Raw genomic sequence first — 26,749 nt, 5'->3', positions numbered from 1 at the left:
AATCTGATGGCGGTCTCTGAGGGACAATGTGTTCTGCATTTCTGGAACAACCAGGTTGAGAAGACCCCAGCAGAAATGTGGAGCATCATCTGGATGGAGCGGCAATCCAATGATGATTGCAGCTCTTCTAAAGATCTGGGCCAATCTGTTTTTGTGATGTTAATTGAGGGATGAATGTTGGCCAAGACGCAAGCAGAACCCACCTCCTCTCTTTGAATAGTGCCATAGATCTTTAACTTCCACCTCAGGAGGCCTTGGTTCAATATCACATCAGAGAAAAGATCCCTCTGACAATGCAAGACTGTCTTAGTTTTGCACCAAACAGTCAGCTTAAGTCATATGCTCAAGTCTCCGGAATGGGGCTTGAATCTCCAACTTTTGGATTCAAATGTGAAATTATAGCCAGTAGTGTTTCTGATCAATCTCCCTCAAAGCTATATCAGTCCTAATTCAGAAATTTCTCTTTTCAGGAGATGTTGATAAGAGCAAACTGGACAATTTAGATAAACAAGAGAAACTGGGTAAATTCAAGGCCTCCGATAAATGCACAACAGGTACGTTACTGATTTGATTTGATTTATTATTGTCACATGTATTAACATACAGTGAAAAGTATTGTTTCTTGCGCACTATACAGACAAAGCATACCGTTCATAGAGAAGGAAAGGAAAGAGTGCAGAAGAGAGGGTGTCACAGGCTGATAGGCTGATAGGCTGGAGGAAGTAGATGTTCGGAGGGAGGATGTACTAGCAATTTTGAATAAACTGAAAGTTGATAAGTCCCCAGGGCCTGATGAAATATATCCTAGGATTCTTTGGGAGGCAAGGGATGAGATAGCAGAGCCTTTGGCATTGATCTTTGCGTCCTCACTGTCCACGGGGGTGGTGCCAGAGGACTGGAGAGTGGCGAATGTGGTTCCTCTGTTTAAGAAAGGGAATAGAAATGACCCTGGTAATTATAGGCCGGTTAGTCTTACTTCGGTGGTTGGTAAGTCGATGGAAAAGGTCCTCAGGGATAGGATTTACGACCATTTAGAAAGATGCAGCTTAATCCGGGAAAGTCAGCACGGATTTGTGAAGGGCAAGTCTTGCCTCACAAATTTGATAGAATTTTTTGAGGAGGTAACTAAGTGTGTAGATGAAGGTAGTGCAGTTGATGTCATATACATGGATTTTAGTAAGGCGTTTGATAAAGTCCCCCACGGTCGGCTTATGAAGAAAGTAAGGATGTGTGGGATAGAGGGAAGTTTGGCTGATTGGATAGGTAACTGGCTATCTAACAGAAGACAGAGGGTGGTTCGGACTGGAAACCGGTTACCAGCGGAGTGCCACAGGGATCAGTGCTTGGTCCTCTGCTATTTGTAATTTTTATAAATGACTTGGAGGAGGGGGCTGAAGGGTGGATCAGTAAATTTGCTGATGACACCAAGATTGGTGGACTAGTGGATGAGGTGGAGGGCTGTTGTAGGCTGCAAAGAGATAGGGAGATAGGGTGCAGAGCTGGGCTGAAAAATGGCAAATGGAGTTTAACCCTGACAAATGCGAGGTGATTCATTTTGGTAGGACAAATTTAAATGTGGATTACAGGGTCAAAGGTAGCGTTCTGAAGAATGTGGAGGAACAGAGAGATCTTGGGGTTCATATCCATAGATCTCTGAAGGTTGCCACTCAAGTGGATAGAGCCGTGAAGAAGGCCTATAGTGTGTTGGCGTTCATTAACAGGGGGTTGTGCTGCAACTGTACAGGACCTTGGTGAGACCACATTTGAAATATTGTGCGCAGTTCTGGTCACCTCACTACAAGAAGGATGTGGAGACACTGGAAAGAGTGCAAAGGAGATTTACCAGGATGCTGCCTGGTTTGGAGGGTAGGTCTTATGAGGAAAGGTTGAGGGAACTTGGGCTTTTCTCTTTGGAGCGGAGGAGGTTGAGAGGAGACTTGATAGAGGTTTATAAGATGATGCGGGGGATAGATAGAGTGAACGTTCAAAGACTATTTCCTCGGGTGAATGGAGCGGTAACTAGGGGGCATAACTATAGGGTTCATGGTGGGAGATATAGGAAGGATGTCCGAGGTAGGTTTTTTACTCAGAGAGTGGTTGGTGTGTGGAATGGACTGCCTGCAGTGATAGTGGAGTCAGAAACTTTAGGAACATTTAAGAAGCTATTGGATAGGCACATGGAGTACTTCGGGATGATAGGGAGGAAATAGCTTGATCTGGGTTTCAGACAAAGCTTGGCACAACATCGTGGGCCGAAGGGCCTGTTCTGTGCTGTACTGTTCTATGTTCTAGAATGTAGTGTTACAGTCATAGCTAGGGTGCAGAGAAAAATCAACTTAATGCGAGGTAAGTCCATCGAGTAGCTGAGTACCATAGTGAGTACTGGAACAGAAAGTGCTGAATATTTGTGTTGCTCTCAGGAAACACGAATCAGGCCATTTCCCCACATTGTCATCTATGTCCATACCCACCATATCATTGTCTCCTGGAGATGTGAGCAGGCAGGGTTTGGGTTTTCTGATTCCTAATTCCTCAGACAGTGTGAGAGGAGTGCTGGCCTAGGAAGGCTGGTTCGAAGGCAGCCTCAGATCTTTGGGATGTTCGCCCAACTTTCTAACCTCGTTCATATGCTCCCTCAGCCTCACCGCCCATACCACCTCCATCCCCACTCCCTCCATGCCTCACATAGCCACTTACCCAATATCCCATAGAATAGGCTCATCCAGGCCATTTGATCCATCGAGTCTGCATCAACTCTCTGACAGAGTATCTTACCCAGACCCTCTTCCCCGGCTTATCCCTAACCCCACATTTTTCATGGTTAATCATAGAGTCATACAATGCAGAAGAGGCCCTTTGGCCCATCGAATCCGCACCGACACGCAAGAAACACCTGAACTCTCATCTAATCCCATTGGGACACTAAGGGGCAATTTAACATGGCCAATCCGCCTAACCTGCACATCTTTGGAGTGTGGGAGGAAACTGGAGCACCTGGAAGAAATGCAAACAGACACGGGGAGAAAGTGCAAACTCCACACAGTCACCCAAGGCCGGAATCGAACCCAGGTCCCTGGTGCCGTGAGGCAGCAGTGCTAACCACTGCGCCACCATGCTGCCCATTCTCAAGAGTGACGTAATAGCAATAGGAATCGTTTGAAATGGACATTCTAATAATCTAACAGGACTGCCACTGAAAAACACAATGGACATGATCGTATCTGCCTTTCACACCACGCTCCCACTGCAGTGAAGTGGGAGAATTCGGCGCCCAGCCAAATCTCTGTTCACTTTCTCATCCCACTGGTGTGAATAGCTGTAACATTCCAGTCAACATATCTAAATTATAACACAACATCTAATCCTGATAGTTGGGCAGCATGGTGGTACAGTGGTTAGCACTGCAGCCTCACAGCGCTGGGGACCCGGGTTTGATTCCTGGCTTGGGTCACTGTCTGTACGGAGTCTGCATGTTCTCCCCGTGTCTGCGTGGGTTTCCTCCGGGTGCTTCGGTTTCCTCCCATGGTCCAAAGGTAGAACCATAGAATCTACAGTGCAGAAGTAGGCCATTTGGCCCATTGAATCTGCAGCGACCACAATCCCACCCAGACCCTATCCCCATAACCCCATGTATTGACCCCAGCTAGTCCTCCGACATGAAGGAGCAATTTAACATGGCCAATCCACTTGACTCGCACATCTTTGGATTGTGGGAGGAAACAGGAGCACCAGAGGAAACCCACACAGACACATGCAGGTTAGGTGGGTTGGCCATGCTGAATTGCCCCTTAGTGTCCAAAGGTGTGTAGGTTCGGGGGATTAGCAGGGTTACAGGGATGGGGTGGGCCTGGGTAAGATGCTCTGTCAGTGAGTAGGTGCAGACTGAATAGGCCAAATGGCCTCCTTCTGCACTGTAGATTCTGTGATTCTGAAGTTGACAAACCATTTAACGCTAATCAGTCAGAAAGCTTCCAACTCCTCAGCATCTTCACCAAGGTCACACAAACTATCAAACAGTGCGTGTTTTCACCAACTTACCAAAAACTTGCCGGCCCCAATTCATATACTAGGGGGAGCAGGAAAAACAAATTTCCCCCAGGGCTGTCAATGGCCTTCCTATCATCAGGGGACATGTGTGACTCAACCCCACCCTGAACCTCTTCCCACCTATGGGAAGTTTGTGTGGGCCCATTTTTGTAAGTCAAATTTAATTTTGCCATGGAAAAAAAAACAAAGTTTGTTGACTCCAGAAGGACACAAAAATCCAGCCCATTCTGTTTGGTGCTTTGTTGAGTATCTAATGATAATATTGGAGAATGAATCATGTCTCCGTTCCAATGTTGTTCCAGTTTACTTTACACAAATCCATACTTGATCCAAGTATAGATCGCCAGTGTATCAATTCTCTCTGATGTCAAGATTTGATTCTCATTGTAGCACCCAATGCAAAGATATACATTATGTCCAACTGTATGACATGCACAGTATTTCTAATGTACGATAAGATGCTGATCTGTGTAGCATTATGAAACATATGTTATGCAATACACATTTACAACATTTCGTGACTCAGTTGCGCAGTTGGTTAGTATACTGCCATTTCATCTCTCAATTGAAATGTCCTTCCCCTGATAATTATATGGGTTCAATGTGAAATAAGTTTCTCAACAGTCTCAATCTAATTCCGAGTAGATAAAGTGATATGGGTAAAGACAGCTTGTAATTGGACTCTAATTTCTACCCAATTATTAAGATGTACACTAAGATGGCTTGGATAAGAAATTAAAATGTTCCACATGAGGAATCATACAATTCTCAGGTTGAGGTTCAAGTGGATTATTTGAGCATTATAAAAGCAAATTCTACATGTAACTCATGCTACTTGGGGTTATACGGTTCTAACTCAGAGTGCACAATGTTGAAAAATGATCTGTTACTGGTTCTGACATCATCCACAGTAAGGTTGAATGTAAGGTTACTAAAAAATTTCACATTGTTTTGACATTGGATAGGCTATGTTGGAGTATTAATCAACATAATGTACGTCAAAACCTGAGATTTAAAACCTGCAACATGGCTTTAAGGCAAAGGTTGATGGAGTTTTAAGTTCTTTTCTTGAAGTGTATTGAGTTCGTTTTAAGCCCAAGTTTCCCTATGTGGTAAATGTTTGGTCTAAGCTGTGCTATCAAGAGGGTAAACTGAAGGAACCCAGTTCCATCTACACTCGCAGCTATGGAAGATCAGCAAGCAATGTATTCCACACATTCCACACGAGAGAAGAATGAATATTCCTAAACTGTCAAACATTTAAATCTATCTAGTTTTGTTGTGTAAATTGCCGTATTAAATAGTATTTGCGGATGATACTGAGATTGGCGAAGTTGCAGATAGTGATGAAGATTGTCAGAGAATACAGCAGGATATAGATAGACTGGAAAATTGGCCGGAGAAATCGTAGATGGAATTTAATCCGGACAAATGCGAGGTGATGCATTTTGGTAGATCCAATTCAGGTGGGAGCGATAAAATAAATGGCCGAACCACCAGGAACATAGACACACACGGAGATCTGGGCGTGCAGGTTCACAGATCCTTAAAAGTGGCAGAACAGGTGAAAAAGGTGATAAAGAAAGCATATGGCATGCTTGCCTTCATCGGACGGGGCATCGAGTATAAAAGTTGGCAAATTGTGTTGGTTGTATAAAACGTTGGTTAGGCTACATTTGGAATACTGTGTCTAATTCTGGTCACCACACTACCAGAACGATATGGGGGCTTTGGAGAGAGTACAGAAAAGGTTTACCAGGATGTTGCTTGGTATGGAGGGTATTAGCTATGAGGAGAGATTGACTAAACTGGGATTGTTCTGCCTGGAAAGACGAAGGCTGAACAGCGATATAATAGAAGTTTATAAACTGATGAGGGGTATAGATAGGGTGAAAAGTTGGAAGCTTTTTCCCAGGGCAGAAATGACAATCGCAAGGGGGCACAAGTTCAAGATAAGGGGGGAAAGGTTCAGTGGAGATGTGCGGGGGAAGTTTTTTACACAGAGGGTGCGGGGGGCCTGGAATGCACTGCCAAGTGAGATGGTTGAATTAAACACGTTAGCAACATTTAAGACTTATCTGGATAGGCACATGAACAGACGGGGTATAGAGGGATACAGACGGTTGGTCTAGATAGGACAACGTGATCGGTGCAGGCTTGGAGGGTCGAAGGACCTGTTCCTGTGCTCTACTGTTCTTTGTTCTTTAAAGCATTCTAGCTGCCGACGTACAGATAACAATTTCCACAAAGTCAATTTTCTCTTTTTCTCTCACTGCTAAACGGAGTGAATAATTGTAATTTCTTTGTGATTTTTAACAGATCCTAGCGGCGGAACTCCAGGCCTTCTCCCAAATGTCAAACAATTTATTTTCTGGATACTGACTCTGATGATGCAGCTTGTCCTGTACACTGTATTTGAATAGATGCATTGCCTATGATGTCAGGCACTGGCGTCAGCACCTCCATCTGGTCCAGAATGCTGGCTTCATGACAGAAGCAAATCATGTCATGCATTGCATTTGAACAAACCCAGGGGTTTTTACTGCTGTTGATTTCCTTAGATTGCACCAAATGGTCCATTCTTAGACTCGCACTTTATTTTCCTATGAGTCAATGCCTTGAAATTCGGATCTTTAAATGTTTAGTGCATGAATACTTAAAAGTTCTTAAGAAATTTATTTGTCTGCTATTTCAAAGAAGCAGATTAATACCTCTGCTAAAGCAGTGGATAAAGAAACATCATGTCGACACAGTAAGCAATCATGCATTAAAATTCAAAGATTGTAATTTGAAGGCATCAGAGGTCTAAGACATCATAAAATAATGAACTCAGAGAAGTGTGTTTTTGGTAAATATTATACAGAATGTCATCAAAGAACACATGCTTGAATAAAATTCAGGAGTATATTCTAAACTAAATCTTATATGAACAGGTAGGACATTGGTCACATCTTACCGGAGAGAAATTGAACAGATATTTAGTTCCAAAACCATGCTGGTAAAAGTAGCATGCATTCAACATAATGAAGGTTCAAGATGAGCCATGAACTGTATAAGATAAATGTACAGTTTGTGTATGACATTTGCGTAGCGATTGATTACATTGAGATGGCCTTCATGCTTGACTTGAAACCCCATTATGGTTTGTTTTTGTTTTACATATGTACTGTAAAGTTGACTACATAGTTTATTCAATTTAAAATCTAATTCTGATGTTGTGTGAGGTGCCCACATGAACGATTAAAAGAAAATAGATTGATATGGTGCCTTTCACAACCTCACAATCCATTCTAAAGTGCTTTACAGCCACTGAAGTACTTTTGAAGTGTAGTCACCATTGTAATGTGGACATAAACAGACATTCTATGACATTCACACCGAACGATTACCTATCTAATCATAAAAATTGCAGCATTCAGCCTGTTCCACTGCTGGTACCAGCTGAAGGCACCTGGCCTAACCCAAGCTATTTCGCCTTCCTTGGCTGTTCTTTATAATCTTACTTTTCACATGTTTATCCCATTCTTTGAATGACTACAATCTTTGCTTCAGTAAGTACTCGCTGTAAACTTTTAATAACATTTTGTGAAAAGTTTTTTTCTCCTGTGTTCTCCTACATACATCCAGTGATAACTCTGATCCCATTTTTTTATTGAATCCCCAACAATCTTTCACCTTTTACTCTCAAACCCTTTCATAAACTTGGAAACTTCCAATAGATTGTGCATAACTTTCCCTGTTTCAGTTAAATAAAATTGCCAAAACTTTAAGCCTTTCTTCCAAAGATTAACCTCTTATTCCAGGTATGTTGCAGCTTCCTTTTCTTTCAAATACCTTTCCTTCAATAGGTTGCCCAGAGACATATATAGATTTCAACTGTTACATATGAACGTTTTGTTTAACATCGATGCCTTTCTTTTGTTTCTGTGTCTCTATTTTACAACCTGAAAATTGCCTTCTTATATCTGTTCATTTTTACTTGCATTTTAAAGATCTATTTATCTACACCCTTAGATCATTTCTATTTTTCTGGTTAGAGTATAAACCTTTTAACTGTTCCCTACGCCACAAACTGCTTGTCAGTTTTCTACATTGAACCTCCATTCAACCCACTGTCCTGACTGGTCTATGCACTTGCAAACTTCTTCATCATAGTGCCAGGCCCACTAATTTGTTAACATCGACAAACTTCAATCTTCCTTTGGGGTCCATGTCCAAGTGACCAATAAAAGTTGAAAGCAAGATCCTGCAGCACCACAACCAAAAACCATCTGTTTATATTTATATTCCCCTTAAAACTAAACATGCACCTTAATCTTCATAACTAGCCTGTTGTGGAATCTTATTAAATGCTTCGGGAAATCCATATGTACGGCTTCCACTGCACACTGTTTATCTATACGCTCTGTGAAGTTCGTCAAGCACGAAGGGCTGATTTTTTTGCCCCAGGTTCCTATCCTGCCGTCAGGAAGAAATGCGGGTTGGGAACCAACAAATGCTGGACCAAGAGGCCTCAGAGACCCTTGTCCAATTAAGAATGGAGAGTGGGCATCTGAGACTGGAGGGTCAATAGGAAGCCCTTCAACACTGTAAGACCAAAGACCCCACTCGCAAAGGTTCTGTTGTAGATAGGAGGAGGGAAATACAATGTGTCTCAAGCTGGAGGTCCCCTCTGAAGAATCTTCAAAGTGTTGAAATAACAAGTGGCCCCAGCTGATAGACAGTCATTTTGTACAGGGAACTCTTCCACAGAGCGGCCTGCAGGCAAAACTGTGTGCCTGTGATTATTGTGACTGCGAGGAGGCTTAACTTTAATGATGGAGTACTGACTTCCCGGTCTGCTTCCATTCATTGTCTGGGGTATCGCCTCACCAGGGTGCCTACAAGCTAATTAGAAGCATTTACGGGCAGGTAAGTAGCACCCCCCCTGAAGCAGTCTGTTCCAAAATGGGCGTGAGGTGGGAATATGCTGGCTGATAGAGGCTGATTGCCCACCTCTGCAGCTGAATGGAGGTTTGACCCAACATGTCCTTTACATGATTAGATCATGCCTCTGCAAGTCTTCACTTTTCTTTAATTGCAGTACAGCTACAACTGAGGGAAGATTCTGGCTTCTAATTTCCTGACTTTTTACTTTATCCTCTCTTCAACATGTATGCAACAAGTGCAAGACCCCAGACCTTTGAACAATCCCTGTTTCTAAAGCCTTTTTATGGTTAATGCCTGGACTAGCTCCTTCCCAACATCTATGTGGTATTATGGGACAGTTCTACTTTTGGCATCATTGAATATTTATCTGCAGTAATGATCCCTTTTTGCTACCCATCTCAATTAAATCATAGAAATCATAGAAATGTTACATTGCAGAAGGAGGCCATTCGGCCCATCGAGTCTGCACTGAAAAAAATCCCACCCAGGCCCTATCCCCACCACCCCACATATTTACCCTGCCAACCCCTCTTACCTACGGTTCCCGGGACACTAAGGGTCAAATTAGCATGGCCAGTCAACCTAACCCGCATATCTTTGGACTGTGGGAGGAAACCGGAGCACCCGGAGGAAACCCACGCAGACACGGGGAGAACGTGCAAACTCCACACAGACAGTGACCCAAGCCGGTAATTTAACCCAGGTCCCTGGAGCTATGAGGCAGCAGTGCTAACCACTGTGCTACCGTGCCGCCTCTACTTTGGAATACAAGATGATCTCTTTGTCTCTATCGCATCTTTAACTATCCTGCCAATGTGCCTGTAATAGCTTTTCTTGCCTTCACATTGACTGCCACAATTCCTAGCCTTTTCGATCTCTGACATGCAACTTTATCCACTTAAAAAAACATTTTAGTTGATCACCAGGAGGTTTACCAGGGAAATATTGTCCGTGTATATATTTTATATTGCCAATATATAAACTATTTTGTGAGATTTTGAGCCCTGTAGTTTAGTCAAATTATTTGCTGGCAATCTTTTTATCCTGCTTATACAACATTTATTAGCGAAATTAGTAAATCAGCTCCCGAGGTAACTCATGCGAGAGATGAAGTAATGCTGGAGCAATCACAAGTACAATATAATTTTCAGTAACATAAGACAGAACTCTGTATAAATTTACCAAAGTACCTTTGAGCTCATTGTAGATTCATCCATTTTAGTCTTAATGTTTTGCTTTTAATTATATCTGTTGCCTAAACATTAAATATGTTGCATTTGAGATCGATGCTGTGCTATCCAAAATTAATCGCTGAGGTTTACTGATTTTATGTACAGTTATTGATTTTTTAAAAAACGTAGATTAGAATATTGCACTTTTATCTTCAAGGAAATTAAAGTGGGTTAGCCAGTTTGATTTGGTTAAATTCCATTTGTAAGTGACTTACCGGAGAAGCACTGGGAAATAATCTGTATTGTCATTATCTTTGTATTGAATATTTTAGATGTCACAAGACACATAAATTGTTTGGGAATTTGGTAAATTTGTGCATGGATATAAATCTGAAAACAAAAATAAAATCGGGTATTCGTCTAACACGAGGATTATTTTCGTCTTGGTCACTTAGGAACATAGCAACGGGAGTAGGCCATTAAGCCTCTTGGGCCCACTCTGCCATTCAGGGAGAGCATGGCTAATCTGCTACCTGCCTTGAAAACTTTGGTGAACAAAAATCTGTCATTTTAAAATTGATCTGGAATTGATTGACGTTTTCAGAAAAGAACAGCAGCACAACTAAACTTAATTCTAGTTTAAGTTTTAAGTTTATTTATTAGGGTCACAATGTTCTGGGGACCTGGGTTCGAATCCCGCCACGGCAGATGGTGAAATTTGAATTCAGTCAAAAGAAAATCTGGAATTAAGAATCGACTGATGACCATGAAAACATTGTTGATTGTCGGAAAAACCCATCTGGATCACCAATGTCCTTTAGGGAAGGAAATCTGTTGTCCTTACCTGGTCTGGTCTACATGTGACTCCAGAGCCACAGCAATGTGGTTGACTCTCAACTGCCCTCAGGCAACTAGGGTGGGCAATAAATGCTGGCTAGCCAGCGACTCCCAAGTCGCATGAATGAATAGAATGGCTTACATTAACACTGCAATGAAGTTACTGTGAAAATCCCCTCGTCGCCACAGTCCAGTGCCTGTTCGGTTACACTGAGGGAGAATTTGGCATGACCAATCCACCTAACCAACATGTCTTTGGACTGTAGGAGGAAACCAGAGGAAACCCACACAGACACGGGGAGAACGTGCAGACTCCAGAAAGACAGTGACCCAAGCTGGGAATTGAACCCGGGTCCCTGGCGCTGTGAGGCAGCAGTGCTAACCACTGTGCCACCGTGCCGCCCATTCGATTCTCACTCGACATCCATCTTCCAGGCAAATCACACGATATACCTAATTTATTTTACCTCCGTAATGTAGGGCATTGAAAGCAAGTGTGGGACCCAACCTACAACAATCTGACTAAATGCAGATAATCCTGACAGCCTATCTGTCCCATGTGGTAAAGTAATAGATCAGGTAGTAATATCTCAATCAGTTAGGTCATTGGGAAGTTTCATTCGCATCTCTTTCCAAAAGCTAAGGGAGGGATTTTCCAGCCCTTCCAACTGGACGGATCTTCCGATTGGCAGGACTGGAAAATCCTCGCAAATGGCGAGCCGCCTCTGCTGTTGGAAAACATGCCGTGGGTGGGTGGGTGGGTGTGGGGGGGGGGGGGGGGGGGGGGGGGGCGGGGGGAGGGGGGGGTGGGAGAGGGGTTGGGCATGGGGGGGGGGGTGCAGAAACTCCTGCCCTAAGCTGGCTGTTCATTCACCAGCAATGTAAATACCTTGAGGAATTAATGGCTTTCAAGCCATGAATTTCTGGTGGAAAGTTAGATAGTTCAGATTTTATTCAATGCACACTTTCAATAGCACAATAACGGGGCAGTCACCTTGTAGTCTTGGAATGTAACTCTGATGCACAAATAAGAGACACAACTACAATGTCAGTCACCTCACCGCCCAAACTAAAATGTGATTTTTCTATTACATTGTTTTCTTTTGCTTTATCGCAGCCACGCGATTAAATCAACTTATCTAATTGGGGAAGTCAGATACTTAGAAATTTAGGAAGTTTCTAAGTATCTGACTTAGACAGATGGTTTTGACAAGGTTCTAAGAAAGGATGGTGATGCACTGGAAGTAAAGAGTGGGTGGGAGTTTCGTGGGTGCATTGTGAGAATTTGAATTATCAGCCATGATTGAATGGCGGAGTGGACTCGATGGGCCGAGTGGCCTAATTGTGCTCCTATGTTTATGGCCATATGGTCTTATGGAACAAAGAACGTCTTGAGGAGCTGCTCCCCAAATTTTCACGTCCAGCCCGCCACGATGCCCATCTGGAAAGGCCCGCCCAGTGTCTTGGTCTTGCTTTGTTGAGTACCTACCCTACCCCAAATTTATGGGAGTTCAAAAATCTGAAAATGTAAATTAATTTGGGGTTAAAGTAATTCATTTGGAAAGAGTGTTTACTGAAGTTATTTTTGTATTCGTCTTTTTCCGTTGGATTTCAGGAGCCTGGCTTCCAAACATTTTGCTGGTAGTTCCAATCCTCATTGACTGATGCAGACTAGAATAAAACTGGATTTAACAGTATAAACACTGGATCTGTTCTAATAGAAGACCAATGTAAGAGGTCCTTGAAGACCAGAATTTGAGTATCCTGTTAATAAACATATATACTTTTTCCCATGTATAGAGCAACAATCTTACATTCTTTCGATTGAGTTTAATCTTTTTGCTGGTGTGATATAATTGAGGAAGCAGGAAGTCTCTCAACCTTCCATTCAATATTGTCAACGTGTGGAGGCTAGTTTCAATGTTCCAGCTGGGAACTTTCTCCCTTGTTAAAAGGGACATTGTTAAAGCACAAGAGGGTTGATATGGTCGTAGATCCAGGCCACACACTTGAGATCACCAGTGCATGCCATTTGGTTCTCTTCACTTTTCACATTTAATTATCCATTCATGTGTTTTGTAAAGGGGATAAACCAGTGTCAGAAAAGCTGTGTGTATTTTTTTGTTGTGTTAACATCATGTGCAAGTCACACAATAAAGTTTTGGCAACATAACGTCACGTTTCTGTGTGTACTGCTTCAGTACTTGAATGTTTATAAAAGAAAATGGAAATGTTTGCCCAACACACCTTAGGAAGACTGCATATTCTTCAATTTTAAAGGTTTTTGGAATAATCTTTACGGTGGATAAATGTTCCTTCCTCCCAGACACTCAAATGCAATATAGACCCTTACATATATCAACCTCACTGATGAATATCCCCATTGTGTGACTCTTACTCTTGTGTGACGGTCCCCAGAAGGGTAGGGGGCTTTAGTTCAGTCGGGCAGCATGTTCGATGCAGGCTTGGAGGGCCGAAGGGCCTGTTCCTGTGCTGTAATTTTCTTTGTACTGGCAAGGAAAATAATTAAAAATGTTAACGTTCTATAGGTTTGCCAGGAGAAAATGTGAGGCGTTATCAAACAGCATCAAACTGAACCATGGTGCATGAAAGCAACATGTTTAATTGTCTTAAAATTATTCCTGCGATTGGGAACATCTACTTATAGTATATGGAAATCGTGGCTGGAATTCTCCGGCCATTTACGTCCCGATGCGAATGCCAGCCAGGATGGAAAATTTGACCCTCAGCCACATCTCCATTCACTGAAACAAAAACAGAAAATGCTGGAAAATCTCAGCAGGTCTGACAGCGTCTGTCAGGAGAGAAAAGAGCTGACGCTTCGAGCCCCGATGATCCTTTGTTAAATCTGACAGTGTCTCAGTGGAGGATGTTAAGAGAGTCACAGAGGGTAATTAAGATTTTTCTTAGCCAACGTTTGAGTCTGGATCACCCTTCGTCAGAGCTGAAAGCAAAGAAAATCAGACAAACAAAGATGAGAAGAGATAGTTTGTCATGGTAGCAATCATATTAAGGCCAAGGGTGGTAAGGGTCATATTTGTGAATGAACGCACATTTTGGAGGGTGATGCGAAGTAAAGCAGTGACAGCCGATCTCTTGGCAACGTCCTCAAAGCCAGAGCTGTGGATAAAGGGAAGGACATTAGCAAATTTAATCCCTAGCAGGTTGGGAAGCATGAGTAGCTCGCGCAAGGCAATTGGAGAGGTAGCGATAAGTGTCTCAGTGGAGAATGTTAAGAGAGTCACAGAGGGTAAAAAAGATTTTTAAGGAGGAGTCAAGCCTGGGACGGCAGGAAGAGATTAGGAAAGATAATGGGTGGGATTTTCCAGCCCAGCTCGCCCCAAAAGCGGAAAATCCCACCCGAGGTCAACAGACCTTTGCATGGTCCGCCCCCCTGCCGACTACAATTCCTGTGGTGGGCGGAACAGCAAAACTCCCCCCAATGAGTGCTGAAGAATTGGGGTTTGTGAAAGCGAGAGTGAAGCAAGGCTTGATGGCAAGGAAGAATAAAGAGGAATGGAGAAAATGGAGACAGAGGAGTAAATAGAAGTGACAGTTCCAGACCTGGAAATACAGCCAAAATGCACATATGGGAAATGGAGCCACATTGATAGTGGGGTGAGATGCTATATCAAAACAACTATATATATAAAATAATGAGGTAAAGAGAACCAGCACATGGATAAAACAGGATTCAACTCCACACATTCACATCACATTGCACAGCTCACAGCAACATTGTGAATTTAAATCAGATTGATAAAAGGGCAGAGGATGTCACAGGTTCTAAGGGTTTACTGAAGTAATCATGCGTTGTACTAAATGTTAGGATTCCTTGTGGAAGGGACAACGTGGGTATCTTCCTTTATTTAAAGGAGGATTTAACCGTGCTGGTGGCAAAATTACTATTAGATCACAAGCTAGTGGTGAGCATTTTTAATAGAATAACTGATAAACTGTCAGGCGCTGCCTCCTTAGGAGTCCTGGTAGTTTGACTGTCGATACAAACATTTCAAATGTACAGTGTGGCTAACCTCATAAGGAAAGAGAAGCAAAAGCCAGTTGAAACTACTGTCAGTGAACAGGAAGTGAAAATAAACTTTGCTTTTCAACACCTGTGTTTGAGTCTGATTTTTAATCACGAGATGTACAGAAATACATTGGCTCTCACTCAGAAATGTTACACCCCAGAAACCCAATTGGTGAAGGCCGGAATTGGAGCCAATTTATCCACACTTTCACAAGCATTTATATAATGAACTAATATTACTAGCATGAACCTCCTAACCCAACAACCACCCAATTATTCTGTGTGTTTTCATACAGGCAGAAATGAACCCCGGTTCTTAGCCACCACCTGAATGCCATTAAACACAATTAGTGTTGTGAATATCTAGTTCGTAGCTCGTGTTAATATTTTAGAGGTAATTTTTTGTTCTGGGAACATTAACATTGTAAAGCGAAGGTAATTAAAATACTGGGCTTTGGAGATTGCCAGAAGAAATGACAGTTCAAAAGGTGACCCATGTTTGTTTAATAAAGTTAGAATAGAAGAGACGGAGCAAGTATTAGTCTAACTTCGCTCAAGAACTGGAGATGTGACACCTGCAATCCTTACAAGAAGGCAGTCCACAGAGATGGTTTTGTTTTGCAACATAGAACTAAGTTAGTTTAAAAGCATCCAGTGGACCCCGAAAGGCTATAAAACCCATTTACTTCATCAGATCAAAGATAAAATTACAAAGAAAGCATAATTAAGCGGCATGGTGGCACAGTGGTTAGCACTGCTGCCTCACAGAGTCAGGGACCCTGATTCAATTCTGGCCTCAGGTGGCTGTCTGTGTGGAGTTTGCACGTTCTCCCCATGTCTGCGTGGGTTTCCTCCGGGTGCTCGATGTCCTCCCACAGCCCAAAGATGTGTAGGTTAGATTGATTGGCCATGCTAAATTGCCCCTTATTGTCCAAAAATGTGTAGGTTAGGGAAATTATTGGGGTAAATATGTGGGATTATGGGGATAGGGCGGGGGAAAGGGGCAGGCCTGGGCAAGATGCTCTGTTGGAGAGTTGTTGCAGAATTGATGGGTCGAATGGCTTCCTTCTGCACTGTAGGAATTCTATGATTCCATGATTCTATGAATTAATCTCAAGGTCCGCTTGAGAACAGCCCTGAACAGGTTACATTGTAATGGGGATGGTTAGAGCTTTGAGGAGTTCTCTGGTTTTACATTTTCTGGGTGTGGGTGTTTGCTAGGAGAGTTGGAGTTTGGACCTCATGTTGTTTACACCTCACTGAGAGAAGATAGCCAAAGTAATTGGCAGTTAAACCTGCACCATAATCAGGTTAAACAACCAACTGCATAATTTAACCATGTGAAATGTGGGTGAAGCTTAATCTTAGTTTGAATTTTGTGAGGGAACAGAAGCTGATGATTGCCTAATTGAGACCAATGGAAGAATCTACAGTGGTCCCCATAGAGTCTTGTGTCAAAGAAAACAACAAGCGGGTTAGCTTGGAAGTGTTGGAAAAGTAACCAGAACAGGGTCTGAGGCCTCCAGAGTCAAGAGATAGTAAATCAACATTTTACTTCTGAAAATAGCTGGAGCTGAAGGCAGAGGACTGTAGCATACTTATCAGTGTTCATAACAAAAATAAATAACTTTAGGATTGATGTGTCTTATAAGAGAGTTCTTGGGGAAGTAAGAAGTGAATCTGAGTGCACAACATATGTAGCTATAAACCATGTTAAGTGAATAGTGCTAGTTTCATTTAAGTATTTTATGTACAATAACATCTGTTTTATTAAAAAAGTCACATTTTGTTGCATAGCTCTATTGGTTAAAATGAGATGTTCAAATTTCTCCTGAAATATTAATGGTCCCTAACCAGATCATAACAATATGAGCGGCATGGTGGCACACTGCTGCCTCACAGCACCAGAGACCTGGATTCGATTTCCGGCTTGGGTCACTGTTTGTGTGGAGTTTGCATGTTCTTCTCATGTCTGCGTGGGTTTCCTTCAGGTACTCCCATTTCCTCCCACAGTCTGAAAGACGTACTGGTCAGGTGCATTGACCCGAACAGGCGTCAGAGTGTGGTGACTCGGGGAATTTCACTAACTTCATTGCAATGTTAATGTAAGCCTTACTTGTGACAAATAAATTAACTTTAACAACATACGAAGGAGTTTTAATTAAATACAGGTTCTATTCGAGTAAAATAAAAGTCTGGGAATATTATATTTGCTGTTTAATCAGGCTAACATCAGTAAAACTCTGCCTTCAGATTTTAAACATGCACAAGTTTAAAGTGAAGGTATTTGAATTGGTGGTGTCATGAAAGGTCAAATGACAGTGGACATTATTACACAGTAAATTGTCATTACAGGTGAAAAATCTCCAACAATCTACTCCATTAATCTTTAAATAAACTTTGGAGGTTGATATATTCAGCTGCATCGGAGTGAAATCTTTTGATTGGTTTGCTTACTAATTTACAAAAAACACTAATTCAAAAAGACTTGCCTGATCCTTCCAATGGCCTCAACAACAAATGCAATAAAACGGACAATAGCAACCAGTGTAAAAACTAACTTCATCATTCATCGTGTGAAATGTAGGTGAGGCTTAATCTAGTTTGAATTTTGTGAGGGAGAAGAAGCTGGAAGATTGTCCAGCTGAAAAAGTTGGAAGAATCTACAGTGGTCCCCACAGAGTCTTGTGTCAAAGAAAGCAACAAACAGATTAGCTTGGAATTATTGGATAAGTTACCAGAACAAGGGACATTATTCAAATTGGGTTACCTGTCATTTGAAAATAACATTTAGCGATCACTTTATATATCACAGTTCCCCAAAATCATGCACCTTATGCACCCCTTAGTTTGGTCAACTTTTGAGTTAGATTCAGATAAACATGTGACTGATTCCTACCAACAATAAAATTCCTGGCATTCTTAGCAGTGCAGGGAATACATTTATTTGAAGGGATATTGTATTGAGGAGAAAATGCTTGGCCAATCTTTCCTTGTTCGTGATTGGAAAACAGCTAGAAAGCTGTGCAGCGCACTTCTCAGGGCGAGAAGATACACATATGAGGACATACATGTTATCATCTTCATGCAGACCCAGAAGCAAATCTTACTTAACAATCCCAAATGAAGAAATTATCAATAAGATTTGACTTTTTGGAATTTTGACTTTGGCCCTGATTTTGCTGGCATGCCCGCGCTGAAATCGGGGCGCGTGAGGCTCACAGAACGGCATTCTCCATTGGCCTCGGGTGCGATCTTACGAGCCTCGGTCGGGCGCGCCAGTGAAATTCTGGCCTTTAACTCTAATCAGAACCAATGCAAACTGAACTTGAATATACAGGGAAATGACGGTCAGTTAAAACAATAGATTACACATTGAATAACAGAAACAAAAATACAGGCCGAAATTCTCCAGCTGTTCATGCCCCACCAGTGCTGCCAGAGAACGGAGAATTTATCGCTCAGCTAAATCTCTGTTCTTTGTAGCGGGCCCAGAGAATCCCGTCGGCATGAACAGCTGGAGGATTCCGGTCACCAGGTGCAATTCTCCCAGAAGATTCCTAAGGCCAGAATTCTCCAATGTCATATGTGATAGTGATAGTGAAGATGGAGAATTAATCTTCATTCACTGCAGCGGGCCCGGAGAATCTTAGCTGCGGATGAGGTCGCAGAATTAATTGTCTCCGGTGAGAAAACCAATGAGATTCCCGCCTGAGGACAATGGAGATTTCTGTTATCGGACCCTCGCCCGCACTGATTTTGTGGCGGGCGGGGTGATAGGGTTCCGGCTTATGTTCCTATATTTCTGGATCCTGAACTCAAAAAGAATTACAATAATGGATAAGCATGATTGCAAACCTTGGGTGATGTTATCAAACCAATTATTGATCCAGATGATTAAAAACAAAGTAATTGGATGGTTTTAAACCTGAATGTACTCTTTTATTGGTATTTACAACGTGAGGTACTTTAACAAAAGTTGTAATTTTTAGTGAAGGATTCTTTGAATTATTCCCCACACAGGATCATCTGGTGAAGTAATTCTTGTTACAGCTTTATTGGTTAATGTTTTGTAGTTTCTTTCTGGATTCTTTTATCAGTGCCAACAGGACTTGATCATCACCGCCTCACCAAAAAGAGGAATGTTCCACCGATTCTTCAGTAACAGCAGTGAGGGACAGCTCCTATTCTATTCAGACGTTGCGGAACGAGTTCGCTCCATGTCGCACGATAGAGCATTCATTAGCATTCAATGTAACCCCGTCATTTATTATGCATGCACGCCAGGGGCTCTTGAGTCCTGCTCGTTGTATTATCGTTACTATTAATAGCTGCTGGAGCTGTTGACAAAATGCGCCCTGGACAATGCTATCAGCTTTTGTTATTATTGTTCTTGTGTGAAGTTTCTACTTATCAAGGTGAGGGATGTAACAGGATACTTCATGACTCTGATCCCTCACATCAAATGACTGGGAAATGGGGCTCAGTAGCCAAAAGAGAAAACGCTGGAAAATCTCAGCAGGTCTGGCAGCATCTGTCAGGAGAGAAAAGAGCTGACGTTTCGAGTCCAGATGACCCTTCGTCAAAGTAGCCCTGAAACATGTTTCCAGTGGCGGGAAGACAGGTAACTAGAGGCAACAGAGGTAATTGTCAAATGAATCTGAAGTGGAATGAAGGGGAGAAATAAATTCACCCGGCGAGTTGTCACCAGTCGAAAACCATGGCCTGAAGCAGATTTAACAATAACTTGCAGGAGTGAATTGGCTAAACGCTGAACGGAAAAATAAAATGCAGGGCTATGGGCAGAGAGCAAAGGAGTGGGTCGAATTGAATAGCTCCGTGAAAGAGCTGGCAGGGAGTCGATGGGCTGAATGGTCTCCTTCTGTATCATTCCCTGATTCCAAACTGAGAAAATACGTCATAAACTGGAGATATTGGACAGAGGATTTAAACTTAAACTGTTGCTCTCGGACAAGGTGGAGTAGGTACAAACTAATGGGAGACACATTTAGGCCAATTGCCAGAAGAGGAGGCAATGGCCTAGTGGTATTATCACTCGACTATTAACCCAGAAACTCAGCTAATATTCTGAGGACCCGGGTTCGAATCCCACCACGGCTGATGGTGCAATTTGAATTCAATAAAAAATATCTGGGATCTACTGCTGACCATGAAACCATTGTCGGAGAAACCCATCTGGTTCACTAATGTCCTTTAGGGAAGGAAACCTGCCATCCTTACCCGGTCCGGCCTACATGTGACTCTGGAGCCACAGCAATGTGGTTGACCCTCAACTGTCCTCGGGCAACTAGGGATGGGCAATAAATGTCATGTCCCACGAATGAGTAAAAAAATTATTTGCGTGGATTGCTTGACATTAAATATGTAAATTCAGATACGATCATGGAGGCAAACAAAGCTGGAGGAAAAATCTTAAAGGGAGAAAATTGGAAGAAGCAATAGAGGAATTGGGGGTTTTTGTATCGAGTGGTGTTGAACAAAGAACAAGAACAAAGAACAATACAGCACAGGAACAGGCCCTTCGGCCCTCCAAGCCCGCGCCGCTCCCCGGTCCAGGATTGAATCCTGAATCCAGGATCCCCGCCCAATTTTCCAGCCTATCTACATACCAAAATCCTATCCACCGAGCTGTCCCTCACAGCTACGATGCTTTGTTCATTACAACCTATTAACTCACCCCCACCCCCCCCCATTCCAGACCATGTGATCTCCAGGGAGAGGCGAAAACCCAGAGTGAAAAACCCCAGGGCCAATATGGGGAAAAAAATCTGGGAAATTCCTCTCCGACCCCCTGAGGCAATCGAAACGAGTCCAGGAGATCACAAAGGCCCTGATCGGGAAATGCTTCCCAACCCTAGTCATTTCCACTTCCACGAACACCATATGAATTCCCTGCCCCCGAGACAGGTTCCCAACTATCCGCGGTCTTGCTCTGTACTGGCACCAGCAAGATGATCATAGAATGAAGCCTTGAAACGAGAAACAAGGAACAATTAGCCCGCGCCGCTCCCTGGTCCAGACTAGACCACTCTTTTGTATCCCTCCATTCCCACTCCGTTCATATAGCTGTCTAGATAAGTCTTAAATGTTCCCAGTGTGTCCGCCTCCACCACCTTGCCCGGCAACACATTCCAGGCCTCCACGACCCTCTGTGTGAAATATGTCCTTCTGATATCTGTGTTAAACCTCCCCCCCTTCACCTTGAACCTATGACCCCTCGTGAATGTCACCACCGACCCGGGGAAAAGCTTCCCACCGTTCACCCTATCTATGCCTTTCATAATTTTATACACCTCTATTAAGTCTCCCCTCATCCTCCGTCTTTCCAAGGAGAACAACCCCAGTTTCCCCAATCTCTCCTCATAACCAAGCCCCTCCATACCAGGCAACATCCTGGTAAACCTCCTCTGTACTCTCTCCAAAGCCTCCACGTCTTGCTGGTAGTGTGGCGACCAGAACTGGACGCAGTATTCCAAATGCGGCCGAACCAACGTTCTATACATCTGCAACATCAGACCCCAACTCTTATACTCTATGCCCCGTCCTATAAAGGCAAGCATGCCATATGCCTTCTTCACCACCTTCTCCACCTGTGACGTCACCTTCAAAGATCTGTGGACTTGCACACCCAGGTCCCTCTGCGTCTCTACACCCTTTATGGTTCTTCCATTTATCGTGTAGCTCCTCCCTACATTATTCCCACCAAAATGCATCACTTCGCATTTATCAGGATTGAACTCCATCTGCCATTTCCTTGCCCAAATTTCCAGCCTATCTATATCCTTCTGTAGCCTCTGACAATGTTCCTCACTATCTGCAAGTCCTGCCAGTTTTGTGTCGTCCGCAAACTTACTGATCACCCCAGTTACTCCTTCTTCCAGATCATTTATATAAATCACAAACAGCAGAGGTCCCAATACAGAGCCCTGCGGTACACCACTAGTCACAGGCCTCCAGCCGGAAAAAGACCCTTCCACTACCACCCTCTGTCTTCTATGACCAAGCCAGTTCTCCACCCATCTAGCCACCTCCCCCTTTATCCCATGGGATCCAACCTTTTTCACTAGCCTACCATGAGGGACTTTGTCAAACGCTTTACTAAAGTCCATATAGACAACATCCACGGCCCATCCTTCGTCAACCATTTTGGTCACTTCTTCAAAAAACACCACCAGGTTAGTGAGGCATGACCTCCCTCTCACAAAACCATGCTGACTATCGTTAATGAGTTTATTCCTTTCTAAATGCGCATACATCCTATCTCTAAGAACCTTCTCCAACAACTTCCCCACCACGGACGTCAAGCTCACCGGCCTATAATTACCCGGGTTATCCTTCCTACCCTTCTTAAATAACGGGACCACATTGGCTATCCTCCAATCCTCTGGGACCTCACCTGTGTCCAGTGACGAGACAAAGATTTGCGTCAGAGGCCCAACGATTTCACCTCTCGTCTCCCTGAGCAGCCTTGGATAGATTCCATCAGGCCCTGGGGATTTGTCAGTCTTTATATTCTCTAACAAACCTAACACTTCCTCCTTTGTAATGGAGATTTTCTCCAACGGTTCAACACTCCCCTCCGAGACACTCCCAGTCAACACATCCCTCTCCTTTGTGAATACCGACGCAAAGTATTCATTTAGGATCTCCCCTACTTCTTTGGGCTCCAAGCATAAGTCCCCACTTTTGTCCCTGAGAGGTCCGATTTTTTCCCTAACAACCCTTTTGTTCCTAACGTATGAATAAAATGCCTTGGGATTCTCCTTAATCCTGTCTGCCAAGAACATTTCGTGACCCCTTTTTGCTCTTCTAATTCCCCGTTTGAGTATTTTCCTACTTTCATTGTACTCCACCAGAGCTCCCTCCGTTTTTAGCTGCTTGGACCTAACATACGCCTCTCTTTTCCTTTTGACCAGTCCCTCAATTTCCCTGGTTATCCACGGTTCTCTAATCCTACCCTTCCTATCCTTCTTTTTTACAGGCACATGCTTGTCCTGTAGCCCTAACAACCGTTCCTTAAAAGACTGCCACATACCAGATGTGGATTTACCCTCAAACAACCTCTCCCAATCAAGAGCTGCCAATTTCTGCCTGATCCCAATAAAGTTAGCCTTCCCCCAATCCAACACCTTACCCTTGGGACACCACTCATCCTTTTCCATCACTATCCTAAAGCTAACAGAATTGTGGTCACTATTTGCCACATGTTCCCCAACCAAAACTTTGAAGACCTGACCGGGCTCATTCCCCAGTACCAGGTCCAGTATAGCCCCCTCTCTAGTTGGGCTGTCCACATATTGTTCCAACGAACCCTCCTGTGCACATTTTACAAATTCCTCCCCATCCAGAGTCCCTGCCCTCAGCGATTTCCAGTCTATACCAGGGAAATTGAAGTCTCCCACTACAACAACCCTATATTTCCTGCACCTATCCAGTATCTCCTGACATATCCATTCTTCCACTTCCCTTGGGCTGTTGGGGGGCCTGTAGTACACCCCCAACATAGTGACTGCGCCTTTCCTGTTTCTAAGCTCCACCCAGAGTGACTCGCTACACGACTCCTCCGAATTGTCCTCCCTCTGCACCGCTGTAATATGCTCTCCAACCAATACCGCTACTCCCCCACCTCTTTTGGCCCCTCCTCTGTCTCGCCTGAAACACTTGTACCCTGGAATATTCAGTTATACATATGAGTTATGCTCCGTTTTGAATCTATTTCTTTATGACAGTGAGGCTCTGGATGGACAAAATCCTTTGAGTGCCGATTCCCTGTTGTAATAAGTCTTTGGAGGCAGAAGTCCCTTCACCAAAATCCCTTTATGTACAATTTCAACAGTAGTACACAGAGTGCTATTATCAGTCAGCAGTCTACCTTCGGGAGTGCCAGAGGGACTGACACTTCCGGCTAAATACAAGGAAAACACTCCCTGATTGGCCCATCAATCCGACTCCTTAACCAGGGACATCTTTTTGTGTCCAACCAAATAAACTAAATCAAATTAACTTAGGGACAAAAAGGGGCAGCTCCCTAAAAGGAGGGGAACCACCCGAAACAAAAGACAAAGCGGAAAGGAAACTTAAAACATGGGTCGATAATACACCCCAGTCCCTGCGGTGCCCAGCGGGCATGGAAGGCATCACGTGTGACTCCGGGCACCGCATGCTCCCTTTCCAGGGACACCTGGCTGTGAATATAGCCGCGGTAGAGGGCAGACAGTCAGGGTGGACGACCTCCTTGGTTGCCCGCTGCCTGGACCTGTTGATGGAACGCCTTGCTAGGCCCAGGAGCAGGTTCACGAGAATGTACTCCTTAGTTAGGGAGTTCATATTCCAATCGATCAACCTCAATGGCCTGATTTAAGTCATCACACCCGACACTTCTGCTTACTTAACAAACTACTGATATTGGACTTCTATTTCTGAGGTTGTCAGTGAGGTAGATCTAAGTTGTTGCAACAAAGCCGCTCCCGATCACTGTGCATGTCAATGAAAATGAGAATCTGAAGCACGTTGATTGCAAAACAAATTCTGCCCCCTTGTGGCAAGAGGTAGGACATTTGGGTGGATAAACTTTAGATTTTTTCTCTATCAAGCTAATCAAATCACCACAGTAGAAACAGCGTGGACACAACAGGTGGAAAATTGCAGTGTTGAAAAAAGAGGGTGCAAGACAGAACACATCAAAAGGCAGATTTCGCTCCAGAGGATAAGGGGAAACCAACAGCCCATATGATGGTGTCAGAACTCTTTTAGGAGACCTCGCCTTCTATTGGTTTTTGGGTGGCAATACAGGGACAGGAACAGACCATTAACCATTCAAATTAAAAAAGCCCACCAACGCCTCTACTTTCTACGGTATGTCCGCTATGACTCTCACCAATTTTCACAGATGTACCACAGAAACCATCATTTCTGGATGTATCACAGCTTGGTATTGCTCCTGCTCTGACCAAGACCACAAGAAACTACAAAGTAGTGTGAATATAGCCCAGTCCATCACGCAAACCAGCCTTCCATCCATTGACTCCGTCTACACTTCCCGCTGCCTCGGAAAAGCAGCCAGCAAAATCAAGGACCCCACGCACCCTGGACATGCTCTCTTCCACCTTCTTCCATCACTTATGTGGATTGGCCATGCTAAATTGTCCATTAATGTCAGGGAAATTAGTAGGGTCAATATGTACGGTTACAGGGATAGGGCTTGGGTGGGATCATTGTCAGTGTAGGCTTGATGGGCTGAGTGGCCTTCTTCTGCACTGTAGGGATACTATGATTCTATGAAAAAGATACAAAAGTCTGCGATCACGTAACAACCGGTGTCTTCCCAGCTGCCACCAGACTTTTGACCATATATTAAGTTGATCTTTCTCTACACCCTAGCTATGACTGTAACGCTACATTCTGCACTCTCTCATTTCCTTCTCTATGTACGGTATGCTTTGTCCGTATAGCGTGCAGGAAACAATACTTTTCACTGTATGTTAATATAATAAATACATTATATTATATTAATGTAATATAATATAATATATTATAATAATATACTAAATCAAATCAGATCAAGTCAAACCTGTTCCATTCCATTAGATCTTGGCTGATTGCCCCCCCACCTCAACTTTATTTCCCTGTCCTTCTTCCACATCTACTGGAATGTTTAGCTGACAGAATAGCTATTGATCCCAGTTTTGAAAGTTTTCACTTGACCCCCTGGCACTCACAGTGCTTTGTGGGGTAGAGAGATCCAGTTGAGTAGCCTTTGAGCTTTGAAAAAAGGAAGTGGATGGGGGTGGGGGAGGGTCATTACTTTGGAGAGGGGTGTCAAGGTCCAGTGTTCCAAACACAGACGTTATTTTGGTTGAATCTGCAGAAGAATTCCAATGCCTGAGGGACCCTCAAATAGAGATTAAAGTTTACCTCCCGGGCTTATATATTCATAGAATCCGACAGTGCTGAAGGAGGCCATTCGGCCCATCTATTCTGCACCAAACCCATTCCCACCCAGGCACTATCCCCATAACCCCATGCATTTTCCCTAGCTAATCCCCCTGACACTCAGGGGCAACTTAGCATGACCAATCCACCTAACCCGCACATCTTTGGCTTCTCTTTGTTTGGTCCACCAACTGAAACTGGACATCACACCCAGGGGCATTGAGGGACTTGCATATTAACTGAAGCAGTTCGTCGTCACACGCAGCAAGGCCCGGACAATATTCTGGCTTGGGCTGATGAGTGGCAAGTATAATTTTTCTACACAAGTGCCGGGCAATGACCGTCTCCAACAAGAGAGGATCTAACCATCTCCCTTTAACATTTAATGGCATTACCATCAGTGAATCCCCCATCATTAAATGTCCTGAGGGGCACCTTTGATCAGAAACTGAAATGGACCAGCCAATTGGGTGGTACAGTGGTTAGAACTGCTACCTCACAGCACCAGGGACCCGGGTTCGTGTTCCCAGCTTGGGTCACTGTCTGTGCAGAGTTTGCACATTCTCCCCGTGTCTGCATGGGTTTCCTTCGGGTGCTCTGGTTTCCTCCCACAGTCCGAAAGACGTGCTGGTCAGGTGCATTGGCCATGTTAAATTCTCCCGAACAGGCGCCGGAATGTGGCGACTGGGGGATTTTCACACTAACTTGATTGCAGTGTTAATGTAAGCCTACTTGTGACACTAATAAATAAACTTAAACT

The 26,749-nt window shown here is 43.6% G+C and overlaps 1 protein-coding gene across 1 annotated transcript in view; it reads left to right on the top strand.

Moving 5' to 3' along the window:
• cusr (Copper-only SOD repeat protein) overlaps positions 1-11,733 on the top strand; it is a 124,313-nt gene extending 112,580 nt beyond the window's left edge. The window contains exons 9-10 of the mRNA XM_078223191.1: positions 471-554; positions 6,367-11,733. Of these exons, the coding sequence (XP_078079317.1) occupies positions 471-554; positions 6,367-6,470 (188 nt within the window). The 3' untranslated portion in view covers positions 6,471-11,733. The remainder of the gene's footprint in view (positions 1-470; positions 555-6,366) is intronic.
• The last annotated feature ends 15,016 nt before the right edge of the window (positions 11,734-26,749 follow it).

Source organism: Mustelus asterias, chromosome 11 (genome assembly GCF_964213995.1).
Source record: "Mustelus asterias chromosome 11, sMusAst1.hap1.1, whole genome shotgun sequence".
Classification (NCBI taxonomy): domain Eukaryota; kingdom Metazoa; phylum Chordata; class Chondrichthyes; order Carcharhiniformes; family Triakidae; genus Mustelus; species Mustelus asterias.
The sequence above is the reverse complement of the archived record's forward strand: the minus strand, read 5'-3'. Positions and strand labels throughout refer to the sequence as shown.